Source organism: Melospiza melodia, chromosome 15, assembly GCF_035770615.1.
Source record: "Melospiza melodia melodia isolate bMelMel2 chromosome 15, bMelMel2.pri, whole genome shotgun sequence".
In the NCBI taxonomy this organism is placed as follows: Eukaryota; Metazoa; Chordata; class Aves; order Passeriformes; family Passerellidae; genus Melospiza; species Melospiza melodia.
Genome location: NC_086208.1, coordinates 13,573,355 through 13,588,262, shown reverse-complemented (window position 1 = coordinate 13,588,262; position 14,908 = coordinate 13,573,355). Strand labels below are relative to the sequence as shown.

At 46.8% G+C, this 14,908-nt stretch overlaps 1 protein-coding gene across 3 annotated transcripts in view; it reads right to left on the bottom strand.

The window, feature by feature from the left end:
* NTRK3 (neurotrophic receptor tyrosine kinase 3) overlaps positions 1 to 14,908 on the bottom strand; it is a 208,628-nt gene that overhangs the window by 27,350 nt on the left and 166,370 nt on the right. For 2 of the 3 annotated variants that reach the window (XM_063169867.1, XM_063169868.1), the window contains exons 14-15: positions 11,113 to 11,285; positions 6,997 to 7,240 (exon numbers count right to left, since the gene is read on the bottom strand). In XM_063169867.1, coding sequence (XP_063025937.1) covers positions 6,997 to 7,240; positions 11,113 to 11,285 — 417 coding nt within the window. Of the gene's footprint in view, positions 1 to 576; positions 595 to 6,996; positions 7,241 to 11,112; positions 11,286 to 14,908 lie in introns of those variants that run through there. The other variant, XM_063169869.1, reaches the window with a different exon arrangement.

Here is a 14,908-nt window from a genome sequence, read left to right as displayed (position 1 = left end):
TTAAGAGCAGCCAAAGTCCAGTCAGCATGGACATGGAATGGAAGAATCATCCCCGTTGACTCCAAACTTGTCCTAGACATCCTCAGGTGTTTCAGCTCGGGAAATACTGAACAACAAACAATTCCTCCCTGTTTGGCTACATCTTTGACCTCTGCAAATGGAAGGTTAAAAACCATCAGGAAGCTAAAATGAAAGGCTTTGAACTCCCAGCCCTCTGAATCTCAGCCTGATGTTTGGGAGAAATCAAAAGCCTCAATTCAAAATGCCTGGGAAATGGGGCTGAGCTTTGATTGAAAGATTCTAAGTTTGATAAGCTCTCAGTAGGTATGTGAGGGTTTGGGGAGAACACAGGGATTTAGCTGGAGGTCAGTGTTTAGGTGAATATTGAGACTGTATTAAACAAAAATTCTGAGCCAAATGACTTGCAATGACAGCAGCAACATACCCCAAGCAGGAGAAGAGGTGAGCGTGGAGGTCAAGTACCAGAACAGGGAGTTTTTATCTCCCAAAAACAAACCGCTCTTTTGTGCCTGTGCTTCAAAGAAGATGTCACCAGATTGTGAGAGCTCTTCACCTGCCACATCCCTCTCATTACTGGAATGAAATAAATGGCAACAGCATGAAAACAGCAACTCAAGCAGGAGAACAACAGGTAGACATTGAGAAGAAGGGGAGGGAGAAAACAGGGTGCGGATGCAGGTCTTGACAGGGTGGAGAATTAGGGCAATTACCGTTTCTGAGGAAATGCCAGGAATACAGCACAACCTAATTTCCCCAATTAATTCTTCTGCACTTGAGCTGCTTTGTGTGAAGGGCTCTTAAGGTTCCAAACAGGAGAAAAAAAAAAAAAGAGACTCAACATTTGTTTTTCCCTCAGTGTAGAAATGGGGAAGTGTCGAGGGAAAATGTCTGGCTAAAACACAAGATGATGCTGTTACATCTTCCTTTCAGGAGATAAGGAGCTGTGCCACAAACTCAATTTGCAGAGGTTTTTATAGGAGCCACAGAGATATCAAAGACCAGCACGTTCAATACCACACTGACTTTTCCTGCACGCAGAGCACACCAGGACAGGCACAGAGACACTTCACCCACACACCCACATTGAGCCATTCCCTCACCTCCCCTTGCCAGCCCTACTGCAGCTTAGCAGGAATCTGCTTTCTCTGCCCCCAAAACCCAGTCAGGACAGTGAGGCACCATGGCATGAGCCACCCACACCTAAAGAGGCATACAGATGTCATCTAGGAGGAGTGATGGCAATAAGAACAAGGAAAGAAATAAATCAGGGGTTGGGGTGATGGGATACATGGGATAAACAGATGTTGAGAAGGGCATAAATACTTTCAAACACAGACTCTTGCACATAGGAAGACTGTGGCTCTGCTTGGCTATATCAGTCACATCTCCAGGTCATTATGAGGCTTTTTTGCCCCTACTCTTACAGGTCTGACAAAGCAAGATATATTTCCATGATCCCAGCTAAGAAGGAGAAAATTAAAACACTTTTCACCTCTAAGTCCTCTTCCTAATAGAACATACATTTGTAGATGTGAAACTTTCCCAAAACCTGAGCAGAAAGGGTGTACAGAGAGCAGCATATCACGTTTTCCTCCTCAGAGAAGGGCCGGAAGAGGAAAAGGTGGTGCACAGATGCACCTGCACAGCACTGAGGTGCTGGGAATGGTGCTGATGAGGCTGAACGTGACACACATTGTACCTTCTACAACGGATCCCCCTGACACCCAGTGTGGCCAAGGACTGAGCTTGCTGCCTCCCATCAGCACTGAGGACACTGCCTGAGTGCACAGCCTGGCTCATTCTCTGTCCAGAGCTGACTTACAGCCAATGTACACCGGCTCTACCATAAAACCTGAGAGTGGCAGCTTATTTTCCCTCCCAAACTGAGGCAGTACCACATTCCAGCCAGAAATTCAGAGGGAGTTTTCCTCCCCTGTGCCTGTTGGCCTTTCCCTTAGCAGGTGATGGTTCAGAGCCCCAGCACACCCATCACAGGGCTCCATCCTGGTGCTGACAGGGCTGGGCAGCAGTTCCCCTGTGCTGGGATCCACAGTGCATGAGCTGCACAGCAAAACCACAAAGGAAGCACCAGGGGGCTGACAGGATCCTGAGGGATCCACAGGAGCTCTAAGGGGCTCTGCACAAAAAGGCAGATTGGGGAAAGTACAGTTGACCCTCTGCAGAGAGCTCAGAGCTGCTGGGAACAGAGCACTAGTGATGGTGGGATTATTTTATCTATGGAGAAGACTGTGGGTCAGACTAAATCCAGTTCCAACACAAGGCTTGTCTGTTAGTCTTACCCACCATGCTTGATGAGCCTCCAGCTGCTAAACCTCAGTGACTTATTGCACACCTGGAAACCTCACTGGAAAAATAACTGGCTGTGTCCATGAGAAAGAAGCCAATCTTGAGTGGCCGAGGAAAAGAGATGGTCAACATGGGAGATGGTCACCAGAAAAGCAACCTTAAATGGGTACTGAAAATTATCAAGAATATGGGGGTTTTGTGGTCGTTTTAAAGAAAGAGAAGAAATAAATTGTTTGCACAGTAAACCTTCATGCTTCAGAGGAGGTGGGATCTCAGACTTTTTAAGGAACGCTGACCTAAGGCCAAAGTCATAGCAGAAATTCTGATGGTCTAAGGGTGTGAGAGCCAAGGTTCATGGGAAGAGATATTAATCTTTTATTAAACCAACTGATACAACAGAAAATAACAATAAAAAATAAGTACTCAGAGAGGGTTTGTGCACCTAAAATCCATTCTTTCTCCTCTATCAACAAAATCATAAGTTCCATTAAAAGATATTGCTTCTTCCTGCAAACCTTTTTTCTCCCAAATCCAAACAATGCTCCAGGGTGGTGAGGACACAGAAACAGGGAGCATTTTTGTCATTATTATTATAATGACAAAATAATTATAATATTATTATTATCTCTGCATTTGTAGAAATAAATAAAAATAAAAATAAAAATAAAAATAAAAATAAAAATAAAAATAAAAATAAAAATAAAAATAAAAATAAAAATAAAAATAAAAATAAACAAAACATAATAATAATAATAATAATAATAATAATAATAATAATAATAATAATAATAATACAGAGCCCCCTTTTCAAGTCCTGCATATGTCTTTTTTTTGACAAGCAGGTGTGCTCTGCATGATGAAATGACCTGCAGAATTGAGATTGATCTCTGTGAAAGGATGGAGCTAAATCCCTTAGAAGGGTCAAGGCCAGCCCAGGATTTGGAGCAGGATGCCAGAAGAGTAGGACAGAGGAAATATGGACAGAGGAATGTCTTCATGAGGTTTAATGTCTACATAAATCCTTCCTCTCTTTGGCATGTGACTTCACTGCTGATGTCCCACCCATGTCAGGACATCCCCTTGGGAGTTATTAAGGAGTCTTGAGTACAATTTAAGACTGTATTCTCATCTGAAGATGAAGAAATACTGCCCTGTCCCTGGACAGCTGCCATGTGATTTTTGTTTTGGAACTGAATGACACATTTTGGGGGGAAAAATGGAAAAATATTTTGGTATTAGTGGAGCTTGGGAGGGTCCAGAGCCACAGAAGGGCTCTTGGAGTACCCAAACCCCAGAGTGCAGGGTGAAAGAGCAGCTTGGGGCTCTGATCTCAGCCCTGGTGATGCCCCCAGCTCTGACACTCCCCCAGAGCCACCAAAACATCCTCCAGGACAGCTCTGGGCAGGGCCCCTGTGCCCCACTTGCTGCAGTCTCTGTGCCACCCTCAGCTTGGCTGAGGCACCGTGTCCCTGACCTACAGCGTCCCACCACCTGCTGTCACAGCCCTGAGTCATACCTCAAAAAAAAAAAAAAAAAATTGCCTACCCACACGGTTTTTTTAGAGAAAACAACAAGGAAAATGAAATCCGCCCAAACCTTTCCTCTCCAGCGTGGATATATTCCATCCCGCCTTCCCACAGAGACCCACACCAAGGATTGCACAGCACGTTACACAACACAGCACAGAAATGCTCCTCCAGCAGCCCCTCCTTCCCTCTGCTCACAGGAGCTGGGCCGCTTCTCCCTGGCTCCCCTGTTCCTCCACTTTCCTCCTCTCTCCACTCAGATGCTGCTCCACCTCCTCGCTCCACTTCCACCTCCACAGTCACTTTCTGTCCATCCTCTCTTCTCAAAAGGAGGTTAAAAGGCAGCAGCTGATGGGATCCCTCTGTGATGGAGGAGGAAGAGGATGCATCAGCCTTCAGGCTTGTTCCCCCTTTGCAGAGAGGGGGAACAAGCCTCTCTGCTGTTTTTGTTACACAAATGTTTGTTTTCTGTACCCAAATGCGTAACAGAAAATTAATCAGTTCACCTTTGTTAAAGCAATTTCGCATCCCACAAACGCAGGAGCCAGATGGTGTACTTTCTTTGTCTTAAAAGATTAAAAAATGGGGAAGAAAGGAAATGGCTAGGAACTAATCCTCAGCCTGGAACACGGCAATACAGCCACACATCCAGTTATCCAGGCTTGCAGGGCCTGAGCAGGAGCAAACACAGCGACCCAGAAGGCTGAAGAGAGTGCTTGCAGAGTGCCTCTCATTTTGTGTCAGTTTGAGTGGGGGATTTCTCCCTGTGTTTCCAGAAGATGACAAATTCCAGCCTCTCCCAGGGCTGTAGCTTGGACACACCAAGCAGGATTTTTTGGAGCCAACTGAAGCAGAGCTTTGCTCCAGGTCCCACAGGTGGCAATGGCAGCTGTATAAAGGGGAAAGCTGCCATGCACAAACACTGGGAAACAGACTTGGAAACGTCACCAGGCAGATAATGGATGTGACCAGGGACAGTGCTGAAGACTTTGAAAGTTCAATTCTCCAGCCAAGTCTCCAGCTTTCAGAGCTGAGAGCAAGGAGCAGTTTGATTCTTCCACTTGAGCTTGTTTGCTCATATTCTGGGAGGAATGTGGTTGGATTGTGCCTGGAGGGGGATGAAGGACCCCTAGCCCCTGGAATTCTGCTCTTTGCTGGCCTGGGGAGGCTTCCCAGCTCTGTCACCAATTCCTGCTTTGGCCTTGGGCAGGCGATGTAAACCCTCTGCTCCTCATGCCACCAGTGTGAATATGGGCAATCAGAACCTTATTTTGCTAGAAACCTTCTTTAACAGAGATAACAGAGAATTAACTTCATGATCAAAAGTTTTAAATATACTGAAAGTAAGTGACAACAAAGAAAGGAAAATCAACTAAGAACAAAAGTCTGTGATGGTCTGAAACTCAGTTCTTGCTGTGGTAGGTAGGCGATAACTGTTTACTACTTTAGTCATATTTGGCAATTTGTGTACGCAGAGAAAAGTTCAATAAAGAGCCTTAGCACACTGCATGAGACAGCACAGAGCAGTCCTCAGCAAAGCACTTTGCACAGACAGGATGAGGGCTACAGGACACCACCACAGAGAAGACAAAAAAATCCCACAACAATAGACTGGCCTGTGGAGATCATCTCAGCCCTCCCAGCTGTGGCAGCAGCCAGCAATTTCTGCCCTTGCACAGAGGGCTCTTGGTGCTGCAGGAGCACGAGCTCGGCTGGGACTGTGTCCCGCAGTGTGACACTGCCTGTGGCTGGGGCAGGATTAGCAGGGCTGAAGGGAAGAAGGCAGGCAAGAACTTGGGTAGTCACATGTCCTGCTTCTCATCCTGCCCTGGGCTCTTCTCTTTTCTGCTCGTTCCTTCCTGAAGTTTCAGCAGTTATGGGACCACATCACCTCTCTTTCCTCATCCCTGCCCAGTAACTGCACTGAGACCTTTTCCCAGCATGAGCTTTTCTGCTGCACAGTGAGGATTGGTTCCCTCACTGGTAATCAAACCCAGTGGCAATCCAGTGTTCTGGCCTGGGAGGAGTGATACATCTCAGCACAAGTCTGATCACGTTTCCCCTCCTCCCCAGCACAGTAACTGCACTTGGCAGCCATCACATAATGAAAAATTCCTGAATTTGATCAAGACAATAGGCCACCCCTTTCTGGGTAGCTTGGGGAAATCATCCTCCGCGCCAAACATAATGTTGTAAGCTGAAATAAATCAGCCCTGTGCAAGCATCAGGCCAGAAACCATGGCTCCCTATCTTGAGAATCCCTTCCCTGCTGGTGGATGGTCCAGAGACAAACTCCTACTGCAGTGTGCCCCAAACAGTTCTCACATCACATTTCTCCTGCAGCTGGGAAGGGAAAAATGCTGTTCCCCCAGGGATGCTGCCACCAGGCAGGCAGGACAGTGCAGACAGGTACAGAGGGAGTGTGCAAGACAAGGGAACAGTGTGAGCACAAATCACAGGAGAAAAGGCTGGGAAGGCACTCCTGGCTCATTGAGTCTCTCCCCAGAGATGAGTACAGAATCAGCCTCTACACTAAACCCAGGCATTTTTGTCTAGTTTCTTCCTGAACCTCTTTAATGACAGGCTTTCAGCAACCTACCCCTGGCAAATTATTCCATTGTTTAAATTATGACCTTGCTGGAAAAAAAATGTTCTGAGGTCAAACCTAAATTGACTATTATTTCCTCTTCCATATTTTATGCACTTATCAGTCAGTCTTTCAGTTGCCTTCTCTCTGGGTCCCTGTATTAAGTTTCTTTAATCTAACACCAGAGGTCACAGCCTGTAGTATTTATCATCTCTCTGGATTACCTTTAATTTGTCAATGTCTTCAAAAAACAAGGAATAAAAATAGGCAGTAAGGATGGAATGATTTCAGAGCCATCCAAAAGCATGTGACTGTGTGCTGGGGTATCACAGAGTCTGTGTGTAGGCATCTGCATGGGTGTCTGAACTACAAGCATGGCCAGGAGCGAGCAGGATTGAGGACAGTGGTTTAGGGATGCCTGATCAACTTCTGTGCACATGTTTCAATGAGATAATAACCAAGCAAGTGAGCCCAAGGGCTCCAAAAACTGATTTACTGTAACATTTCCCATGTCCCTTTGCTCTGAGCATCAGAGTGCCACTGCAGCTGCCTTACCCTGTAGTAATCAGTGCTGTAGACATCTCTTGACATCCCAAAGTCTCCAATCTTCACCAGCAGGTTGGCTCCGACCAAGCAGTTCCTGGTGGCCAGGTCTCTGTGCACAAAGTGCTGGGAGGCAAGGTACACCATTCCAGAGGCAATCTGGCTGGCAATGTGGAGCATCTGGGATAGCCCTAGCTCCCCTTTGGCTTGTCGAGGCTGCCCATCCACCAGGATCATTGCATCTGGGCCGTGTGCCCTAGAGGGAGGAAAGAGCAAAAAGCACAGAGTTGGGTCTCAGGAGTGACAGGAATCCCACACAGTCATTGCTCTTGCTGCTGGGGACCAGCCCCCAGCTCCGTGATGTGAGACAGACACAGCTCCAGTGGAAAGGAACAGAGAGAATTATATTAAAACTATACTAAAAGAATAGAAGAAAGGATTTCATCAGAAGGCTGCCTAAGAATAGAATAGGAAGGAATGATAACAAAGGCTTCTGTCTTGATTGGTTGTTTCTAATTAATGGCCAATCTGACTGTGATTGGCCATTAATTAGAAACAACCAACATGAGCCAATCACAGATGCACCTGTTGCATTCCACAGCAGCAGATAATCATTGTTTACATTTTGTTCCTGAGGCCTCTCAGCTTCTCAGGAAGAAAAATCCTAAGGAAATTATTTTTCCTAAGAGATGTCTGCGACATATCACCCTTTTTTATTTTAGTTAAATTAAAAAGAAAAGTGTTTGTAATTTTTTCTGCTGGGCTCGTGCAGAGGAAAGAACAAACACTTGACAGGTTATCTGTTGCCAATCAAAACCTCAATCAAGTGCTGATGTGGAATGATCAGGGAAATAATTCACCTGTAGAACACAACCAGGATGTTGAGGCTTTGGGGGAAAAAAAGTCACCATTCTGGCTTCCCCTTCTGAAATCCCTTTTCTGTCCCACAGCAGTCCAGCTGTGGTGCTGCTTCACAGGAAGGCGAACACCAGAACTCTGCAGGTTTTCTAACAAAGCCTGTTTGTTTGAGCTAACAGCAAATGGCAACAACTTATTGCAGGCTGCATAATGGCAACATGCTGTTACCCCTACTTCGAAACTGCTGCTGACAGGAAACAAAAGCTGGAAAACCAGCAACCAAAGGAAAAAGGGGGAAGTGATAGACACCCTCGGTGAGCAGAGAGGGATGTGGTCACTGCAGACCCCAAGGCAGGGGGGGCTTGTGCCAGGAACGCCCAGCCTTGCCCCCCACCCAACCTGCAGGCAGGTTCCTGTGTTCACCATTGCTAGGGATGCTCCTTGGAAGGCCTTGCCTGTATTTCCCCATGCCAAGAACTTTTCTATCAGTATTTTCTGAGGCAGGACAGCATCACTGCAGCCTGCCTGGTGCAGACAGCAGGGTCTGTTGTGGCACCATCAGCCTGGTGGCTTTGGAAGGCACAAGGAGCCGTGCCAGCACGTGCCACCACTAACCCAGCTGGTATCTGCTGATCCTGGTGCTTCCCCTTGCCACACCAGTGAATGTTTCAGGCCACTAAAACTCTCTGTTCTCCGGGAAGCACACAAAGGTCTAACAACACCGAGGGGAATTTATTTATTGTGCTTTTCTCTAGGAAACTGGGTCTAAAGTGAGTCTCTTCCGTTTTACTGTTTTTCCAATTTCTGCAGTTAAACTGGGAAAAGTCCATCTGAGCGTCTTTCAGACTCCCAGTGTCCCTGGCCTTCAGTGTCTGGGAGTCACTGTCCCCTGCTGTGGGCTGGGTGAATTATTCCATGATAAAAACCGCTGCTTGCTGAGGGATTCCAAGCAGCTCTGCATCACCAACCCTTCCAGATCCCCTCGCAGCCCCCATTCCCCACCAGCAGACACCTTACCTGGCAAAGCCCAAACTCTCTTTCCATATGACATTTCCTCAGGCTTTTTGAGTGCTTCTTTGCAGGGTTTAAGCTCCCTTGTCCCCAAAGCCATCTTCCTTTGGGACATAAAGTGCTTTTTCACTGCCTACCACATTCCAGCATGCAGGCAAAGGAGCACATATAGCTGCTTTTTCCAAGGCTGCACAGGAAGGAGAAGCTGGCAGCTAAACACAGCTGGAAGATGAGAAGCTGCAGTCCCAGGGACCACACAGCTGGAAAAGTTTCTTTTCCTTCATAAAGGCCAAAGATAATACAAGAAGCTTTCTTTTCCAATGAGACTGGAGATGAATTTCATCAGGCATGAGTGCTTCTCAGACATGTCCCAAGAAAGAGCTGGGACATGGGAGTGAGGTCCATGGCTCCAGAATGATTTCAGCCTTAGGAACACACTGCTGAAGCAATTCCATCAGGCAGTGGGCACATGACATCTTTCTGAGACACTGAGAGAGCCTGTTTTGCTCTGTACTCTTTGGGAGGTTAACTAGAGCAGTGAGAGAGGCTGTTCCTCAGCTCTGACTCCTCTAAGGAAATAAGGTTGGTGGCTCTGCCAGGAAAAAGGATAGGTCAATTTGGAGTTTTCCTTTGTGAAGCACTTGAAGAGCAGCATTTCTCGGCCTCTTTTCAGACTGCCTGCCTTCAGTCACAAGGCTGAGGCATTGAACTTAACACTGCATCACCAGTCTGGGCTAAAAGACCCTTTCAGCCCAGCCCCTGGTTTCATGCTGGTGGCAGAGCTCAATCTGCTGCTGCTGGGAGGTTGCTGAGGCCTCCAGGTGTGACAAAAGAAGGTCCCAGGTAAGCAAGGCTGCTCCGCCTTGAATGTGACTCTGAGGAGCTCTGTGAAGCCAACAGCCTTCACTCATCCTACCTTGACAAAGATGTCTTGGATCTATCCAGAGCTTGAGACAGGGGCTGAGCTATAAATCCTATTCTATCTGCCCACAACTATACCAAAATGAGGATGAAAATCGATGCAGGAATATTCCCAGCTCACCCACTGCCCTGCAAATGCCCCAAAGCTGGAGACTGGTTGGCACTACTTGGCAGAGGAAAGAAGAAATATCTAGGATCCTTCGTTATATTCTTCTGGTGTGGATGATTGCTTAGAAGTGAAAACCTCAGGCAAAAACTTGTGCTTCCTGGTCAGAAACTGTGTTGGTAGAAAAATACTCAGTGAGTATATCCCAACCCCAGACCTAGACCTGCTGTGCACAAGATTCTTGTTCCCCCTGCAATCATATTCACACTTAGCAGTCAAAACAGGAAAATATCAAGGGTCCAATTTTCTAAATATTGGGAAATAAAACTACTAATTATTTCAAGAGGTAAGTACCACTCCACTTGCGTGCAGGTTTCAGAGTGGAATTTCTATTTTGTGGCAGAAGAGCACCATAAACATCCTCCCACAGCTGCTCCCTGGCCCTTGCTGCTGCTGGATGCAGAGCACACAAGTGATCTGCCTCAGGCTGGTGAAATGGTTGAATGATGATGGGGGGCACTGGGAGCTCTGGTAATTTGCATCTCTCTAGAGACAGAGAAGGTAATTACTGAAGCACTTCTTCAGGCCTTGCCTGACTTCATGAGTAGTCTGGTGCCACAGGTTAGGGACCAGGAACAGGGATGGACCCCACAGGCACTGCCTGAGACTCCTCCAACATTTATCAGGCCTTTTCTGAATGCAGGAATGAGAACAGTGACCAGTAAATGCATAGGATGCAAATCAGGTCAAGGACACCAACAAATTTCTCAAAGGAATATTTTGATTATTTTGGTTCTTGTGCTGTTGAAGCAGGAGCTCAGTAGCTGAGGCAGTGATGGCAAGTGGCCCTCCTGCTTCAGTGGGACATGGCTTTGCTGGACGTGCAGGACTTGGAGCTGCTGACAGCTGTGGCTTCATGTCTTTCCATCCCCACAGGGCAGAGAAGGATCACAGCCACGCTCCCTGCAGCTTCAAACTTGCTCAGGTGGGAGAAGAAAACCCCAATTTCCACATCTCCTGAGATTACCTAAGAGAAAATGTTGAGACAGAGCTCCCAAAGCCCTAAATCTGGCGAGTACCATCACCTCCTCCAAGCTGCGCTTGGAACAACCATCCATCACTTCTCACCCCACCAAACAACAACACCATTAGTGCACCACTGAGCTAGAACAAGTTCCCCCGAGGCTGTGGGGCAGCCCCACAGCAAATCCCATGCCCTCATCACCACCCACCTGAGGAATTTGTTGAGGTCCCCGTGCTTCATGTACTCGAAGACCATGATGAGCGGGTCGCCGTCGCCGCAGACGCCGTAGAACTTGACGATGTGCTCGTGCTGCAGGTTGGTGAGCAGCTCTGCCTCCCGCTGGAAATCCTTGCGGGCTGCCAGCGTGGGGTCCTTCAGAGCCTGCAATGAAGGATGCGTGTCAGAACTCAGGACATCCCTCCGGCTGCCCAGAGCCGCCAGGGGGCTCGGAGACCCTGGCACACAGCCCGGAGCACCTGTGGGTTTGGTTATGACACGTGGAGCAAATTGCCAGCTTTGTATGAGGACCTGAAAGTCACAGAAGTTTAAATAATGTAATAGTGACATTATTTCTACCGGGTGAAAAGGTAGATTTTGGGATTTTTAGTATGGGGGTTTTGGGGACAAGATGGAGGGACTTGAGCGTGTCCAGTCCTCCTCCTCCTCCTCCTCCTCCTCCTCCTTCTTCTTCTTCTTCTTCTTCTTCTTCTTCTTCTTCTTCTTCTTCTTCTTCATCGTCTTCTTATTATTATTGTTCTCTTCTTCTCCTTCTCCTCTTCTTCTTCTTCTTCTTCTTCTTCTTCTTCTTCTTCTTCTTCTTCTTCTTCTTCTTCTTCTCTACCTCCATCTTCTGCAGTGATGCTGGCGCTTTGGGATTGGTTTAGAATAGAAGTGCACTGTCTAACATAGGTGATAGGCATTGGAAAGTAATTGTAAATATGTTATACGTAGTTTGTAGTATAAAAAGGCAACACTGCCCCGAGGGCGGTCAGAGTGCTGTTGGATGCCTTGCTGAGCAGACCTTGGCTGGGCAGGAGGAAAATTTTATAGATAAGAATTAATAAACAACTTCAAGACTGAAAATTGAAGAGCTCTGACTTGTTCTTGGGACATGTGGGCTGAAACAGAAACTTTTTACATATCTCAGGACTGCAATTAACAACTAAGCTCCTGAGAGATGCACACACAGAGTGGGCTCAGGTGGGGGAAAACCCAAAACAAAGGGGTCACAGCACCTGGGAGGAGCTGATGAGGAAAGGAAGGGAGAGGAACCACCCAGTTGTGCTGGTGGCACCATGTTTGTGTTGTCATTCCTGTAGTTACTGTCCCACTGGGCTCCCCAGCTCATTTCCTAGGCAGAAGCAAACATGCCTCAGAGGGTAATAGCTTCCAATTATTCCCAGCTTGGGCAGAATTTATACTGGTGACCTAGGGGTGAATGGCTTCATATCTCATTATTATTAAATTCCTGAGCCAGCCAGTCCTTGCTATCTGTCTTTTATTTTGAAATAGCTGACTACACTGCCTTTATTCAGAAGATGGATTTGCCTGGCTGTGCAGTTATTGTGTGGATTTTTCAAACTGCCTCTGAAGAAGGACATTGTCAAGTCTTTTCTCATAATTTTTAAAATCATGTTTTTATTCCCTGCTGTTTATAACAACTCCCCTGGCAGACTGATGCTGAAACCAGTATCCTTATTGAGAATATCTCATCTCCCACAATTTGAGAATGCTATTTTGCCATTGCAAGGCAGCTTGCGTGCTTCAGGTGGTGTGGACCAACCTGACATTGCAGAGTTGCCATAAAGATGCTGCTGTGGCTGCAGCTGATGACAAGGGAGGATTCTCCAGGGTTGAGCCCTGGCTTGTCTGTGCATTTTTGTGCAGTTGCATTGGAGAGTTAGTCTGAAAGCAGCTTGTTGTCATCTCAGGGTATCAAGGAAGGGAACTTGATAAAAAAGTTTAAGTCCAGACCATTTGACAAGATGAAATGGCCACAAGAATCAGCACAGTCTTTTAAAAAATTTAAGAAAATGAAGAGTCTGGTCTTGAGTTGCTGGTAGTGCATCGTATTTGCTGCATCCTCCGCATGTCAGGACTGTTTAGGACCAATTCTGGCTTTAACTGTGCAACCTAACAGGAGCTGAAAAGGACTCAAATCCTGAAAAGGACTCAAGGAAACTTGTTCCACTATCCTGTGTTGGTCTGACGTGCACCAGTTGCCCTTCAGTGGTGGGGACACTGGGCAGCTCTCCCTTTACCTACACACAAATATACCTTCCCCCTTTCCCCATGCCTTGAATCTCCCCATGCAGACAGCAGAGGTGGCCTGAGCAGCTGCAGGCTGCAATTTACGTGCAAAAAGGGGTGCTAAATGTCAGAAAGCTGTTCATGGAGAGTGGGGCCCAGCACTCTCTTGCTGCACCTGGGCTGGTCCATGGTGCTGCTGGCTCCAGAGAAGGTGCTTTTCCCCTCGGAGCAGACCTGCTGTGAGGCTTTTCCCCAAGTCTTAGGACACTGCCTCATCTGATTCTGCCCCCAAAGTGCTATTCACATGGCATAAACCTATTTTAATTCTTTGCCCTTTGGGATAGCTTGACTAGAGATATTTAGATGAATGTTAGTTACATGGTGCAGATGGCAAAGCATCCATCCTTATCTCAGGCACCCAATTATTTTAGTCATTTATTTTCTTCATAATGTTGATGCCACCCTATTTTTCTGCAGGAAAATAGTCCCTTCCCCCATCACTCTTTTCTCCCCCTTTTTCCTGTGGTTGCACATAATATTTCAAGCTCCAGTGAGTTTAGGTTTCATCTCCTTCACACACAATCATTTTTATAAGGTGTTAAGATTGTAAGTTTGTTGATCTCACACACCAAAAAAAAAAGTTATTAACTCCCTTCTCATTGCTAAGGTTGCACAACCAAGCATTTCAAAATGAGGGAGCAGGAAGGGATAGAACAGGGAAAGAGGACCAGAACCAAAGAAAGAGAAGGGATGTCTCAGTAAAATCAGTGGAATGTCTCTCCCAGGAAGGTTCAGGGTAGATTATTTTTTTGTGTGTCTCCATCACACAATTCCTCCATAACTTCTGGCAGGTCCCTGAGCATCTGCAGGTTGCAGCTGTCATCATGAAGTGCCAGTTGTTCTGATATTATTTGGAAAATCCCCTCTTATTCAGCCTCAGGGCCAGGCTTCCACAAGCACCATGTGTTTATTGCTGCAGCAGGGCTCACTCTCAGTCAGGTACCTGCTGTCCATGCGGCTGGAGAGAGAGGTTGGTAACTCCATCCTTCACCTAAAGCAGATCTCTTCAGCTCAGTTTTCCTGCTTGTGCTTCTGCCTTCTGCAAAAAGGGATGATACAACCCCAGTAACTTGCTGGGAGGCTGTGAAAATGGGTACACTCACATCTGGGGGTTTCCAGCACAGGAATGATCCTCACAATGGAGCAGCCACAGAGAAATGAAAAATAAGGTGTTCAGAGGACAAGCCCTGAACACATCCCCTCCAGCATTTCTAGTACTTGACTTTGTCACCTTAACACTCTGCTGGATACAGTGCTTGTGCATTTCTTAGGATGCTTTTAGAAGCAAGCTGAATAAAACAGGAAGCTTGTCCATGCCTTCACATCAAAACTCAGTTTATCTGCAGGGCTGCAACCTTTAGATCTGCTAAAACTCTGAGTCCATTTAAGCAAGAGAGTAACACAGCCCCTTCCTTTGGCCCTGGGAGAGAGTCCCTGGGAGCAGGGCACAGGCAGGCTCTGGGCTGTGGACTCAGCTGCCCCTAACCAGGGAGTCCTGCTGCTGCCCTGAGCTGCGGTGACTGGGATGGAGTTCTCAGTCTCAGCTGGGGGCATGAGATCTTCAGGAATTGCAGCCAAATCTCAACTTAATATGTAAAGCCTTTATTCCTGCCTTTTTTTCTTCTTTTTTTTTTTTTTTTTCTTCCCCTCAGACTTCTAACGTGGCCCAAATTAGAGGGATTTATTTTTTTCCC